This window comes from Diospyros lotus, chromosome 13 (assembly GCF_014633365.1).
Source record: "Diospyros lotus cultivar Yz01 chromosome 13, ASM1463336v1, whole genome shotgun sequence".
Classification (NCBI taxonomy): Eukaryota; Viridiplantae; Streptophyta; class Magnoliopsida; order Ericales; family Ebenaceae; genus Diospyros; species Diospyros lotus.
In genome coordinates, this window is record NC_068350.1 from 2,146,497 (window position 1) to 2,161,538 (window position 15,042).

Sequence of the window (15,042 nt, forward strand, 5' to 3'; positions counted from 1 at the left end):
AATGCAAAACTTTAGGGATATAAATATGTTTTTGGCCTATTTAAAAAAATCATACAAAACAAGATTATTAATTCTCTTATCCTTAAATTCGTGTCTTATATTTATATATATATATATATATCACATAACCACCAAAAACTAGTGATGTCTACAACAAATGTTATAGATATAGTAAATATTAGTGGGATCCAAGAATGATTCACCAATATTATTGAGATCTAGCTAGCTAGGGTCACTGAATATTCAATCACAGTGTGAAGTGGCTACCAATGAAATAGTAGCTTTAGATTAGGTGTATGGGCAGGGGCAAATGGTGGGCTATGGATGCCCATTTCGCGCAAAGGACCCCACAATAAAACCTATTGTTATATAATTAAACCTTTCGTGGTAGGGCCTTGTTGGATATCAACCACAAGAACACTTAACAAGTCCATTTATTTATTAATATTTTATGCTTAAACATTTACAATCCATACACACGAGCTGCTCTTTCCCTCCCAGGTACCTTCACCCTTCCCTGAAAGGCTACTTCTTTCTCTCTCTCAAAAAAAAAAATGTTCAGCCACACCATAAATAAGAGAGATGGAAAGGAGAAAGGGTGCCATAGAAGAGGGAGAATCCGGCGTGGTAAGCAGGAAGGTCTTGTATGCTTTTGAGCCAGGTAAATATACTGAAAGAGAGAGATGATGGTGGTGACAAGAGAAGTGATGGAGGGGGAAGTAATTCCATGGATGATGATGGGAGCAATGGAGGCTTGTACCATAGTATTGACAATCACGGCAACCACGGCCATAGCTGGAGGGATGAGCCCCTTTGTTTTTGTTGTCTATACCAATGCTCTTTCTTCCATCTTTCTTCTCCCCTATTCCTTGGCTTCTTACAAACACAGCAGGTCTCTCTCTCTCTCTCTCTCTCTCTCATATTCTTCTTATATTTGAATATTTTTGGTTTTCGATCTGCTACATATATTGCAGGATAGAACAGCCATTCATCACCTTCCCTCTTCTCATTAGATGCTTCGTCCTGGGTCTCGTAGGGTAATGCTCTCTCTCTCTCTCTCTCTCTCTCTCTCTCTCTCTCTCTCTCTCTCTCTCACAGTTGAATTGGTTTGGTATGTGTCTGGGCCTTGGGCCTTGGCCATGTCAAGCAACAATGGGCTGGCTCAGGCCTAGTGCCCATAGCTGAAGTTTTCAGCTTTTGATCTTGGGCCGATTAAATTTTCTGTACTGAACATATATTATACAAAGCCACTGTTCATGCCTAGCCTGGTGAGCAGATTATTGATCTGATATCTTAAAAAATGCTCTCTTTAATGTACTAAGACTTTTCATTTTGAGGGGATTGTATTTCGATCACAAGGGATAAACTTGACAATTATTTATTTATTTTTGCGGTTAATTTGTAGGATAACTATTGCTCAAAACCTGGCATTTGTTGGGCTAAGCTATAGCTCCCCAATTGTGGCATGCGGAATGGGCAACTTGATCCCCTCTCTTTCCTTCTTGCTTGGTCTTATTGTCAGGTATATATAAATTGCATCTCCCCCGAACCTCTTAATTTACAAATTACAAACTGATCGTAGATTGAGAAAAGTTGTCAGTTTTTCTCTTGTTTCTTTGTGAACATTTATATTATATATCCTGATAATATCCAAACTCATGAGTACTGTTTAGTCATGATTAAACATCGATCTAACAAAAGAGTTTACTGTCAATGTATAGTTTAGGAACCCTGTATCTTCTATAATAGCCATCATGCACACAATTATAGGGTTCTAATATCAACCGCTCCGCAGCTTGCCTAGCTAGCCCCGTGGAACGACATATCAAAGTCTTTTAACTTTTGAGTTACTTTTATTTATAGTCTTCATTTTGATGTGTGCTTGATTAACTATGTATTGTCGCACTTAGGAGCGTGGCGTTTGATTGGAGAGGGTCGAGCAGCCGGGCGAGAGTAATCGGCACTTTGATATCAATAGCCGGAGCAATCTCACTCACTCTCTATAAGGGGCCAGTAATTAGGCAGCAGCCATATTCATTATCATCATCATCATCTTCTTCTTCTTCTTCTTCTCTTCATCTTCTGCTTCGTCTGGTGCCCCGAATCTTCGTCTTCTCCTCGAGGCATGAAAACTGGGTTCTGGGCTGCATTTCCTTGGCAGCTGCCTCTTTAGCCCTCTCACTTTGGAACATAATTCAGGTAGAAATAATTCCTTTTAGCAGTACTATCATATATCAAATAATTAATGAAGCAATTAATTAATCGTTTAATTTCTCTTCAGGTTGGGACTGTGAAACTATGCCCAGAAGTGATGAAAATAGCATCGGTTTACACCTTAATTGGGACGATCCAAACTGCAATATTTGCAATGTTCATGGAGAGAGATCCAACTGCATGGAGAGTGAAATTTGACATGCAACTCCTAATCATTGTTCTAACGGTGAGGACAGACATATATATATGACCTATTTTTTTAAGTTTTTTTTTTTTGCTCGACAATTATAACCCTCTTAAGGTGGTAGCTCAGCTAGTGAGATTTCTTGCGTTGACACTTGAAGTTTCGAGTCCAAGTATGATACGAAGTAGTAGCATACCTTGGATGACTAGTATAACGAATTAACGTAAGCATATGTTTGATGTTAATTATTATGGCAGGCTATTTTTGGCAGTGTGATTCGCAGCCGGGTGCAGCTATGGTGCATGAAGTTGAAAGGCCCCTTTTATGTGCCACTCTTCAAGCCGCTGGGCATTCCCATTGCAACCTTCTGTGGCTGTGTCTTCTTTGCCGACACTTTCCATTATGGAAGGTAAGGATCCCTTGAGTTATTGTACACATATCTTTGACACACATAATCTTAACAACTCGACTATTTTATCTCTTAAAATATTAAGGGGGTGATCATTTGTCAATGAAAGTTTAATAAAATTAGATATTTTATCTCATCTTCCTTCATATTCTTTTTTTTTTTTCACTTTTTTTGGAGACATATTAAGAGTGTAAATCATAAGACGATCTCTACAGAAAGAAATTTTTTATCGAGTGTCACTCCATTGTAGCATTCCCACAAGCAGCATGAAGTCTATAACCAGACCTAACAAGCTAAACCAAAAACAATACGATCGAGACCAACAAAACGAAAGAAAACAAAAGGCAGCATATTTGGGTTTTTGAGAGATTTCATCTTCTATCGTATTTAAATTTGAAAAGTTATCTAACAATTACGTTCTGTTGCATGCGCATGCAGCATGATGGGAGCAGCCATAGTTGGGATAGGATATTACGCAGTGATGTGGGGACAAATGACAGAACATGAAAGCCACCATGTTCATCATCAAGCTACTGATCAGAGCTTACCAGCTGATGCCAAGCGTCCTCTTCTGCAGGAACCAGACTCTCAAGTTTAATTAATTTATTATTAGGGCTTGTATCTATATATATGTATATATATATCTATATCTATATCTAGCTGAAAAGCTTTGGAAGCAACTGATAGAAGAATACACAAGTATTCTGATATCTCATGTGTTAATGAAATGGATGTGAATAAGTCAATACATGCTGGACTATTTAATTTACAGCACTTGCTTAATTATTTGTACAAAATTCAAAGAGTCTGTGTTTTGATCTCTTCATTAATGCTAATTAGCTGTTTTGTTCAACAATTCTAACACTTTGCATGATCAGAGATGCGCTAAACATATTTATTGAGGATAAATGTTGGGATTCATCATCAAAATTTTGTCTCGACACGAAAACCTATAAAAAAAAGTACTAAAAATGGTTTCTAATTTGTTGGGAACAAAAGCTACAGAGGACATTCTAAAAATTTTATTTGAAAAATTAAGTTAAATTAAAATAAATATTATTTTTTTAAATTCTCAAAATGCTCATCTCCTAGTTATAATTATATAAAAAATTAGATAAAAAAAATACATATTATTGACTACAAACAAACCTTTTGAATTTGAAGTAGGGCCCTGAGAGTGGACAACTAAGGCAGTTCCCTTGAGCCCCCACCAAGGCCGGTCCTAGCATTGTTGGCATTGGATGGGCCCATCTCATATTATATATATATATATATATATAATATTAAATAATATTAGGGATCAGAGATGTTAGGGCTCATATAAAATTTTATTTAGAGCCCATAACTTTTTCGGACCGAGCCTGATTTGAAAAAATCATTGAAAGAGGAGAGAGAGAAAGAAAAGTCACCAAAACATCATTTTTGTTATTGTGGTGCTATATATCTCCACCATCGCCTCGTCTTCACCACTATGGTTTTAAGTTTGAATCTAAATTTGTTTGAAGACAAATCTAAATTACGCAAATGGCTGACAATGAGAGAGTAAAGAGCTAAGAAATAAAGGAGAAAGAAGAAGGGAAAGAAGCATGGACTGGTGGCAGTCGACAAGGGAGATGCATTAATGACAACAGAAAAAAAATTAATATTATAATAAAATAGTCATTTTACTTGATGTTAATCACAAGGGGAGATGAATGTTATTTTTAAGAATATAAAAATAATTTATATAATTTAAACAAATTAATCTTTTAAGTATGGTTGGTGAAATTTAGCCTTAAGTTTAAAATTCATTCGTTAGTTTATTATTATATAGGGTAAATAGTAAAAGAAGTTTAAACCTTTTCCTAAATTTATAAATTTATTTAAATATTTTAATTTTAATAATTATATTAAATATAATTTTATTTAATACTTAAAAATTAATTTAAGAGATATAGGTCATTACTAACATAACAACAAGTTATCTATCATAAACAAAAATTTATAAGAGTGGACTATGTGTGTATGAGTGACTCACATGTATAAATTTTTTTTTTATGTATATATGTATAGGGAAATTCTATTTGTATCTATAATTTTTGTTTTTCGCAATTTACTTTTAATATTTTTAAAATATTCTCAAATGAAAACTCATATTTGCCCTTCATTTAAATCGTTGACACTCAACCATCCACCATTACTCCTCAAGCGCGTGCATCTACTTTCTCACTGGCCATCGCCACAGCCACTTTACTCGCTCACAATTGAACATCACGCAGCAACTATTATTCAACATTGCTCAGCCCAGTTCTCCTCGCCATAGCCGATTAACAGTTACAGTTAGCGATGAAAGATTATTATACGTAAATGTCTATGTTGGAGTTTGACGAATAAGATAACAAATATTCATATTCCGACGAGAAACAACACAAATCGATTGAAGATAAAGTTTATAAAGTATTTAAATTTTGTTTGCATCTTTGATTTTCTTTTTTATCTAATCACACTAAATCAACTGACGAGACAAATTGAGTGTTAGGGCAATTTGAGTCTCCTAACCGAAGATTCAGGGGAGTTAGTGTGCCTCGAATCGAAGGATTTGGGAGCTCAAGGATCCCCTGAATCCTTGAATTCGGGAGAGTCAATATGTCCTGAATCCAATGATTCGCAAACTTCTTGAGTCTCCGAACTTAAGGATTCGGGAACTCGAGGATCTCTCGAATCTTTCGATTTGGGGAATTGCATGGGTCCCCGAATTCAAAGATTTAGGGCTATTTTAAATGGATAAAGTCCAAAACTTGTTAGATATTAATTAAATAAGTGTGTTCTTGACGGCTATTTCAAATTGGTAAGGTTCTATAACTATTAATTAAATAAGTGTGCTCTTCTTATTTATATATATATTCAATTCTTAATTCAAACACAAAAAATGGTTGATTCCTTAATCAACATAAAATTCACTTCACATGATCAAATATTGTAAATTCCAAACAAATGAGAAAAATATTGTAAATTTCAAACAAATGAGAAACCTAGCCAGTAGGATTCAAATAGTAGCAACTATAGCTATATCAATATAAGACCAAAAAAAATTATTAATATTTTTAAAAATTAAAATAATTTCTCAATATTATCAAATAGCATGCATCTATATAATTTATATTTAAAAATAACATAATTTATAACTAGTTCAATCACATAATTTACATACATTGCCGATGAATTAAATTACATAATTTACATACATGAAGGATTAATTAAAAAAAATAAGATTAATTAAAAAATAAAAATAATAAATATCTTTCGGAGGTGCCTTGAAGCACCAAATCCCGAGATTTGGGGCTTGGGAAATGCCCCGAACCCTGAGGTTCGGGCGATTTAGGGTTCCCCAAACCCCAGGATTTGGGGCATCTCCCAAACCCCGAAATTCGAGAGGTTTAAAGCACCCCGAACCTCAAGGTTTGGGGCTTAGGGGATGCTCCAAACTCTGGGGTTCAGGCAATTTGGAACCCCAAAATTTGGAGAGTTAACAACATGAATTCGAAAAAAATTAATTCTCCTGTACCCATGGTGCAAGAGAATTGAGAATATGTTATTGATCATAATATGTATGTATATAATAGTTTATGTAATATAATTATATATTATATATATAATTATAATTATAATATGTATGTATATATATATAATAAAATTTTAGTTTTCTCATAAAATATAGTTATAACTATATAATGTTATATAGTTATAATATTACAAATGCAACAATATTTTATAAAAATGACTTCATATTACATACATATATGGAGCAATATTATATTACATATATATGTTGTGTTTGTCCAATCCATTGATTAGGAAAAAATCATTTTTTCAGAATTCATGGGGTTTAGGAGAATTACATTTTTCTAAAGTCATGGATTCAGGTGCTTTCAAAGCCCCCGAACCTTGGAGTTTGGGTGCGATGATGGGTAGGCACATTCGTCGCAGTCGTCAGTAGAAGCGACATGGTGGCCGATGAAAACTTTGTAATGATGGGTGACCGCAAGTGAGAGACTCCAGTGAAGTGGGCGGGCGAGGCAAGCGATTCTTACAATGGCAAAAAAACAGTGGTTTGAAGAAGATTTGATGTGAATAGTGATTTGAAGAGGGTTTATTGCACGTAGAGGGTGACTTTTGAGGAATGGGTGTTTGAAGGGTATATTTAAAATATAGATAATTATAAAAGGTAATCACTCTAATTGTAAATAACAAAAATTAAAATTATAAAAAGTAAAAATTGTGATTGCAAATAGAATTTTTCATATACGAGACTCATACTTAAATATTCCAAGAACCACCACCACAGCTTGCCTAAATAAACAAATTCCGCAAGACGACAACTCCATCTCTGCCGAAGGCTCAGAACTTGCTGGAATTTCTTCATCTCCACAACAAGATGTGAATTTTTTCTTTTGTTGATTCATTCATCTGAACATACAGAGATATAAGAGAAGCCCAAATATTGATGATCAAGATGGGAGTGAAGGAAGTAGCGCCGTTTGTGGGGATGGCGGCGGTGCAGTTTATTCAGGTGGGGCTGATGGCGGCAATCAAAGCCGCCACTTCGAGTGGGATGACCAAATTCACCTTTATCTTCTACTCCAATGCCCTGGCCTCCCTCTTCCTTCTTCCTCTTTCCCTTCTGCTTCACAGGTTAATTATACCCTTCTCTTTTCAATTTCTGCTCTTCTTTAATCATTTGTGCATAATAATCTGATGTGCTTATTCTGTTTGCTTTTTCGCCCCTTGCTTGCAGATCCGTTCGTCCTCCAATAACTTTCTCGCTCCTGTGCAAATTCTTCTTGCTTGGCTTACTTGGGTCTGTAAATTCTTGCTCTTATCTTGTTTACCCACATCGATGTCTTAATTGGGTTTATTGATCGTTCACAAAATTGCTTGGCTTGCTGAGGGTTGTCTTCCTGTTGAAGATTGGGAGAAAATGAAATGTAATTTGGGAGAGCCATAATTAAAGTTATTGTTGTCAAACCACAAAAGAAAGTGTGGTCGTTCAAACATAATAATAAATTTATTTATTGAGAATGTCTTTGTCAAACCACTTAGACTCTACAAGAAAGAGAATGATCAGAGAACGTAGGAGACGTGCCTTTTTTGGAATGAAAGCTTATCTATTTATAGAGGAACATGAGAATTTGTGATAAGTATCTCTAGTTTTTCTAGATTCACTAAAACTAGGATTTTTATGGATAATATATATCCTTTTCGCGAAACTTTCAAATGAATTTTCAGATGTTAAAATTATCTTGTTTGTGCTTTATTCGGGACTTCTCCCATCAAGGGGAAATTTACAAGACAAGCTCCGGGATGTTACAGCCTATCAAAGCTTGGTTACGATCTCCAGGAGACTGTTAGGTCTCCCATTCTTTCGGTCTCTGCAAGACCATGTCTCCCAGAGACGTTCCAGTTACCGTTTTAAACACAAAATAATACTTTGGGCTTTTGGACTTTTGTGTCTTTTAGTGGGCTTTTGCTTTATGACACACAAGGAAGTTTTCCATTCATTTCTATTACATTCATTCTCCCCCAATTTGGAGGAGATAGAAAGCAAGGCTTTGGATGGAAATGAATATAAAGTGTTTGCTTCCATTTCCATTCCATCTCATAACTAATGTCTTTGCGCAGGAACGGGGAGAACCCTTTTCCATTCCATTCCCTCCCCTTCTCCCAAACGCACTGTAAAGTTTTTTCATTTGATTGACCATTGAGACTGTTCATCTGGACAGATGCATAGCACAGGTAACAGGGAATGCTGCAATACAAATTACTCCTGCATCATTTTGCTCAGCAATGCTCAACCTGGTCCCAGGTTTTACATTCATACTTGCTGTTATTTTCAGGTTCCATTCTGCTCTTGTTATCTGTCTAATTGCTTGACATTCTTAACTTGCCATAATGTAAATTGAACTTATTAGCCTGAAGTCAAATATGTGTTATTTTAAGTTTTTGAGGGAGGAAAGCTCCATGAAATTTGACTGAATTTTAGTAGAACATAATGCATCTACTTTGTTGTGATTTGTTGGAATCGATCCCCTTTCAAAGGTATAAACCGGGGGTGCTGATTGTGATGTTTTTGCACATGAGAAATCAATGGACTTCTACCCCACCCTTGATCCTTTAAATACCCAATGCAATCTCCATGATTGTAGAATCACTTAATTTGGGAATTGTGCTTGATAGTTGTTGGTCATTTCATGTCAGAATGCAGATTATCTTTGAGGTTTCACTACCTTAAGTTGCTTCTTTATTGGGGATTTGTGCTGTCAATTTTTTAGTCATCCACCACCCAACTGCATATGTGCATAAACAGTTTTTAATTGAGGACTTCCAGATGCCTAAACTTGTTCAATGCTTTTAGGATGGAAGAAATCCATTTTAGAAGGTCAAGTACCCTAGCCAAAACCACTGGAACACTAGTATCAATCATAGGGGCACTCATTGTGATTCTTTATAAGGGGCCATCAATTGTGATGACCCTGTCCCTTCCAAACACCCCCCAGCAGCTTCTCATGCAACGATCGAACTTCGTCATTGGAGGGGTGCTCCTTATAATTGACTGTGTGGCTGCTTCAGCATTTATCATCACACAGGTAGTCCTTGAAAAGATCTCAGAGATGGTAGAAACAAGTAGATACAACACCAATCACCAACATTTTTCTCTATGCTTTCAGGCATTGCTTCTAGCAAGATATAGTGCAGAACTGATTATAGTCTTTTTCTACTGCTTCTTTGTGGCCATTATGTCTGCAATGTTCTCTTTGGTTGTGGAAAGAGACCTAGCTGCTTGGAGCTTACAACCGACCTTGAGATTGCTCACCATTCTTTACTCTGTAAGTATATTATATCATTTTTGTTATTAAACTCAATGATTGTGCAGTAGTTAATTTATCATCTCCAGCATCATCCATGTCGATCCAGATTTCAACACAAAAAACAATACAATCACTCATTAATTATGTACATCAGTTTTAATAGGATGCCTTTCACTTCTATGAATAAGCAACAAAGCCTACTTATGGGGTTGGCCACATGAACTCTAGCTCGTCAATCATTCTTCACCTCTTCTATGAATGATTTGAGTTATTTGATGGTTGAGCTTTCTTCCTTATATCCACTTCATTGACCTTTTGTCACCAAATGCAGGGACTTATCGGTTCTGCAGCCCAAGTAAGCATTATCACATGGTGCCTGCACAAGAGGGGGCCTGTTTTTGTTGCCATGTTTCACCCCTTGGGGATCATTATTGCAGCTGCTGTGGATATCATCTTCTTAGGTGATAGTTTATACTTGGGAAGGTATGAACTCTCTTACTTATTTCTGTTAAAACAATTTATCTTATAAGGGTAAGAAAAGAAAAGAACAGCTTTTTGGGTAACAACACAGTAACCATCATTTCAAACATATTATTTTGCAGTATGGTGGGATCAATTGTTATTGTTATAGGATTTTACTCAGTTATGTGGGGAAAAGCCAACGAAGCAAAAGTGAAGGATAATGGAGCAAGCAGTTTGGAATCTTCCAGCGAACAGGCCCCTCTCTTACAAAGCACCAAGTAGACAAATTTGGTACTCTAAATTCATCATGGAATCTCTTTGTATCAATTCTTAATTGGAATTCAGGGTGTATAATTGATGGGTTTTGTTTAAAGTCGGCCCCCATCAAACACGCCTACTGCAACGGTAGTTCTGTTGTATATTGCACAGTATTCAAACCAAATTTTCATTTCAGTAACAAGGGTTACTGTAGAGGTTCTTTCTTTCAATTATAATCTCAAGAAATGAGGAACTTTTCTGATAGAATAATCTTTTCATGTTTCTTGATCCTTTCCCTTGCCTACTGTGGAGAACAGAGTTTTACACTTGATGATTTAGTCGATTAATACGTAGAACACATAGTAAACTAATTACATAAGGTTGGAAACACAAGATTCAATAAATGTGCCACCTTTTGTAGATAATTTTTCTTAGATCTAATAGGTATTTGGCTATACTTCAATGTGTTTTGACCCTTTCCTTTCAATTGTTTTGTCTGGGAACAGTGCATTGTCTGAATAACATCATAGATGGTTATCATGCATAAAATTGGTCTCGGTGCAGTTAACCCTGATCTGTGAATAATACACCATTCACATGTTCAAATTGGCAGGCATTCAGTCTACATTTTCTTGGTCTGGTCACAGTCTTTCCGGCATCCATGTAAGTACATATTTTCTCGATTCCATATAGAAATACTCTGTTTCTAGCTTTCAAGTTTTAGATCAACAAAGAATGTTATACTTAACATAGCCGAACCCACCTAGTGGGATTAAGGCCCATGATTCTTGTTTTAAGTTGTTGTTCTTATACTCTTTTCATGTACATCATATCTTTAGTACTCTGTTTTCGCACCACACAATGCCAGTGGAAGCATTCATTTGCTGTAACATGTTGAACCTTCTAAATCTTCATCATATAGCCACTCTGTTTTCTAGTAGAATTCACCTTTAAAATTGCATCAGGCAATGAATAAGTACATCAGAAGTTGATTCTTATAGAAGTACTCTGTTTTCAGTGTTCAAATTTGATGAGGTTAGTGATTATGCTGCATCCATGCATCATATCTTACCAAGTGCTCATCTTCTTCCAATGTACCATGTATATGGAAGGCTTGAATTGTTGTGAAAATGTTTGAACCTTAAAATTTTGGGGAACTACAGTGATCGGGTTCAAAATTTTGGATTCAAGACTAACTAAATCACGAAATAAAATCAAACCAACCCAACTCAAGTAAGCTCAGTCGGTTCGTTCTAGAATCTCTTACAGATCTATAAGATCAATTTTAACATAAATTTGAAGATAAAAGCACAGTAAATACAAGGAAAATAAAGAAACACAAGACCCAGAAACACTCAGCCTGATCATCAATTGGTGGTGATGTTATAGGGCTCTCCTATTATTGATTAAGAAAGTTTGAATGTGATGATTTGATTGTTTAAATTGTCACACTTAGAATTAATATGAACTCTTCAACCGCCAGATGTGATGTTTCATGGGCTGGAATATCAAGAAATTAATTAATTAGTTAATTAATAGTCTGAATGAATCAACTTGTTCATATGTCTGACTTGTTATATGCAAGGGAAATGACATTTTTCAAATTTTTCCAACCGAAAATGCTGCTAGTTAATTAGATTGATGTGACAGTGACTAAATTTTGGTAATGGGTACTAAAGTTGCGTCAATAATGAGAGTTTTGTAATCGAGTCATCTAATCTGTGTTAGAGATGAGTATCACAATTTAATAATCAATTTCATCTAAGTCAAAAACAGAATAATTGATCATCTAAAGTTGAATGCTTGCGTTGGTCTAAACAATGTGCGACTAGTAGTTTCCCATAAACAGTATCACTGACTGATTGAGTGAATTTATCTTATTATTGTGTTATTATCATCCAGGTAAGTCTCTTCACACTAAACTAAAATTAATAAGTGTTGATATGTTGCCTGTTCTGTTATTCGACACGGGCTCGAAGAGGGGAGGGGGGACCACGGCCGAGGCCACCCCCGTGCTCTCACAGTTGCCGGACATGTCTGATGAATGTAATCCGACAATAAAAGCCCACCAAAGGAGTGGACTAAAAACCCACCCAAAATATGGGAAATTCAAATAATTTGCACAAAGATTCCTAGGTTTTATAAGCAAAGAAAGAAACTAAACCCATCAGAGAAACTGAAGCCCCACTGTAAAATGCAATATTCCATTAGTATAATGTCTATAACCTGCAACTGCAAGAACAGGCAGAAGACGTTCACAGAAGAGTGGACTAAAAACCACAACTTGAGAAGAAGAAGAAGAAAGACGATTTGCAGAGCTCAAGTGCTCCACATTATTTAGTACTACGCCACCACCGATTTCATTTCGCCATATATAATAACTAATTAAGGTTCCAGAAAGAGGAAATAAGGAAACCCTAATTAATTAATTTGCAGCGGCCGCCAGGAGATAAGCATCAAGGTCCTGGAAGGTCTGGACGGCGAAGTCTCTGATGAGGTTTGGACTCGGAACCTCTTCGCTCGCCTTCTCAAACTGGCAGTCCCACTTCACCTTGCTCCCCCCGTCTTTGGAGCTCACCACCAGCGTCGCCTTGAAGTTCTTGTAGTATTTCAGGATGTCGCCGCCCACCACGCTGTAGGCCACCGTCTTCTTCTCCTCATCCACCGCTTCGATCTTCTCCTCCGTCGTCTTAACCAGCGGCGACCCTTTTTCACGTCCCGATAACAAGACAATCTCGTTAGGACCCCAAAAAAAAAATGACATAAAAATACTTAAATATAAAATGTTGTCCGAATCAATATTTTTATATTTTTTTTCGTTTAAATTTTTTATTATTTCATTGTTATGAAATACAAGAATAAAATTAAATAAAAAATTAATAATCGGAATAACGAAAAAAAAAAAATGATCATAAAATCTTCTTCTATGCATCCATATACACCGATCCATGAGTGAAATACCCAGTCTGCCCTCTAGTTTCTTAAATGCCCCTTAAATTCAACATGAAAATCATTCTTCTTCGACAATAATAAAATAAACTCACTCAATTAATTCCCACGACATAGATTTTGCATGAAAAGACTATATAAACGGTCTGCACATAACACACACACAGCCACAATAATCCGACGAAATTGTCACTTAAGGTCACTTAAAATACCAAGTCTGCAACTCTAATGGTATTGTCTCTTCTCTTCTCTTCTCTTCTCTGTGTCCGTGTCCCCATTCGCAACCCAATTCGATTTATCTGTTTCTATATCTTATTATATGAATTGGAGGAGATATCTAAATTTAAATTAATGAATAGAGGTACCTTCGGCGAAATGCACCACGCGAACGGAGCCGACGGACTTGCCGTCGCCTTCGAGGACATGGATGCTCTTGTACTGGTGAGGCACGGCCTTGGGGAAGAGGGTGGTGGACTCTCTTATGCTTTGCCAGAACTCTTCTGCGCCGGTCTTCACCTCCACCTCCACGTCAAGCTTGCCGGAAAACGCCATTGCTGCTGGTCGATCAGCTGATACGAAAGACAAGAAATTACAAGTAGGGGAAGGAAATTGCTGAGGAAGTGGTAGAGGAGAAGGACGTATATATAGAGAGAAAGAGAGAGAGAGAGATCATACAGATAAGGAGGAGGAGGAGAGGATTGTTGTTTGGAGTTTGAAGTTGGGGGATGGGGGGGTGGGGGGAAGCTTTAAATTTCTTCATTAATGGCGGTTCACCTGCCATCTGACGTTCAGCCCAAGACCATGAGGTGTGCATGCATTTGTTTTTGGGTTTGATTCATTCATAATAATCATAAATATAGAGAATATATAAAATCTTTTTGTGATTTTGAAAAATGATTCCTTGATGGGTTAATGTAGGTGATTGTGCCGCTGGCGGTGGATGCAACTTAAGTGCGGCGGGTGTGTCCCCGGCGTTGGGGCTGGTGGGTTGTGGTTGAGACTTGAGAGGAAGTATCTTCGATGAGTAATCGTTATCCGGGAAGGAATAAAATATAGAACTAAGTAGATGGGGTGACACAAGAATAATGACAATACCAATACCTAATTCAAGCCATAAATTAGAGGCCAAACTTATATTTTTATTCACTTTTTTTTTTTTTTTTTTTTTGTAGTCATTCAAATTTTTTGGTTATTTTTATTACGTTTATAGATTTATATTTTCAAATTAATTTAATCGTTATATTTTAATTTTTTTTAATACGATAACTTAAATTTTTTATTATTTTAATTATATCGTTGGATTTTCTAGTAAATGTAACCCTTATACTTTGATGCCAACAGAATATGACATATATTTTGTTATTTTACTTTTCTTTTCTTTTTTACACATCAAAATATATAAATTAAATTAACTCAAAAATATAAATGTAATCGAAATAATAAAAAATTTAGTTATTATACGAAAAAATTCAAATATATAAGTTAAATTGATTAAAAAATTAAGTTTAAGAGTGTAATTGAAATGAAAAGAGTTTGAGTAACTACAATAAAAAATATATATAAAAAGATAAAGATAAAAATATAAATTTAGCCATAAATTAGAGAATGCGACGGAATGGAGGAGTTGGGTGGGTGGGGGAGGGTTTAGATTTATGAGTCTTGCGGTGAAAGAGGCAGCGCCGATATATAATGATGCCGACAAAGTAGTTACAGAACCGCTT

The 15,042-nt window shown here is 36.0% G+C and overlaps 3 protein-coding genes across 7 annotated transcripts; 2 read left to right on the forward strand and 1 right to left on the reverse strand.

Moving 5' to 3' along the window:
* The first annotated feature begins 506 nt into the window (after positions 1 to 506).
* Positions 507 to 3,555, forward strand: LOC127788994 (WAT1-related protein At1g70260). The gene is made up of 7 exons (XM_052317715.1): positions 507 to 892; positions 975 to 1,037; positions 1,406 to 1,522; positions 1,911 to 2,199; positions 2,282 to 2,440; positions 2,656 to 2,807; positions 3,246 to 3,555. The coding sequence occupies exons 1-7, from the start codon at positions 684 to 686 to the stop codon at positions 3,403 to 3,405; spliced, it is 1,149 nt and encodes a 382-aa protein (XP_052173675.1). The 5' UTR covers positions 507 to 683; the 3' UTR covers positions 3,406 to 3,555.
* A 3,570-nt stretch (positions 3,556 to 7,125) lies between these two features.
* On the forward strand, positions 7,126 to 11,316 carry LOC127788844 (WAT1-related protein At3g28050-like). Of its 5 annotated transcripts, none has more exons than XM_052317484.1 (7): positions 7,126 to 7,478; positions 7,582 to 7,644; positions 8,567 to 8,680; positions 9,199 to 9,670; positions 9,984 to 10,135; positions 10,255 to 10,405; positions 10,986 to 11,316. In XM_052317484.1, the coding sequence occupies exons 1-6, from the start codon at positions 7,291 to 7,293 to the stop codon at positions 10,394 to 10,396; spliced, it is 1,131 nt and encodes a 376-aa protein (XP_052173444.1). In that variant the 5' UTR covers positions 7,126 to 7,290; the 3' UTR covers positions 10,397 to 10,405; positions 10,986 to 11,316. The 5 variants fall into 5 exon arrangements, with proteins under 5 accessions (XP_052173444.1, XP_052173447.1, XP_052173443.1 ...); XM_052317485.1 differs by lacking the exon at positions 10,986 to 11,316 and having other exon boundaries at positions 7,127 to 7,478; positions 9,199 to 9,430; positions 9,512 to 9,670; positions 10,255 to 10,602; XM_052317487.1 differs by lacking the exon at positions 10,986 to 11,316 and having other exon boundaries at positions 8,466 to 8,649; positions 10,255 to 10,602.
* Positions 11,317 to 12,544: 1,228 nt separating this feature from the next.
* Positions 12,545 to 14,017, reverse strand: LOC127788845 (MLP-like protein 423). The gene is made up of 2 exons (XM_052317488.1): positions 13,687 to 14,017; positions 12,545 to 13,078 (listed from the first exon to the last, which is right to left on the reverse strand). Exons 1-2 carry the CDS (start codon positions 13,871 to 13,873, stop codon positions 12,798 to 12,800), a joined length of 468 nt encoding a protein of 155 aa, XP_052173448.1. The 5' UTR covers positions 13,874 to 14,017; the 3' UTR covers positions 12,545 to 12,797.
* Positions 14,018 to 15,042: the final 1,025 nt, after the last annotated feature.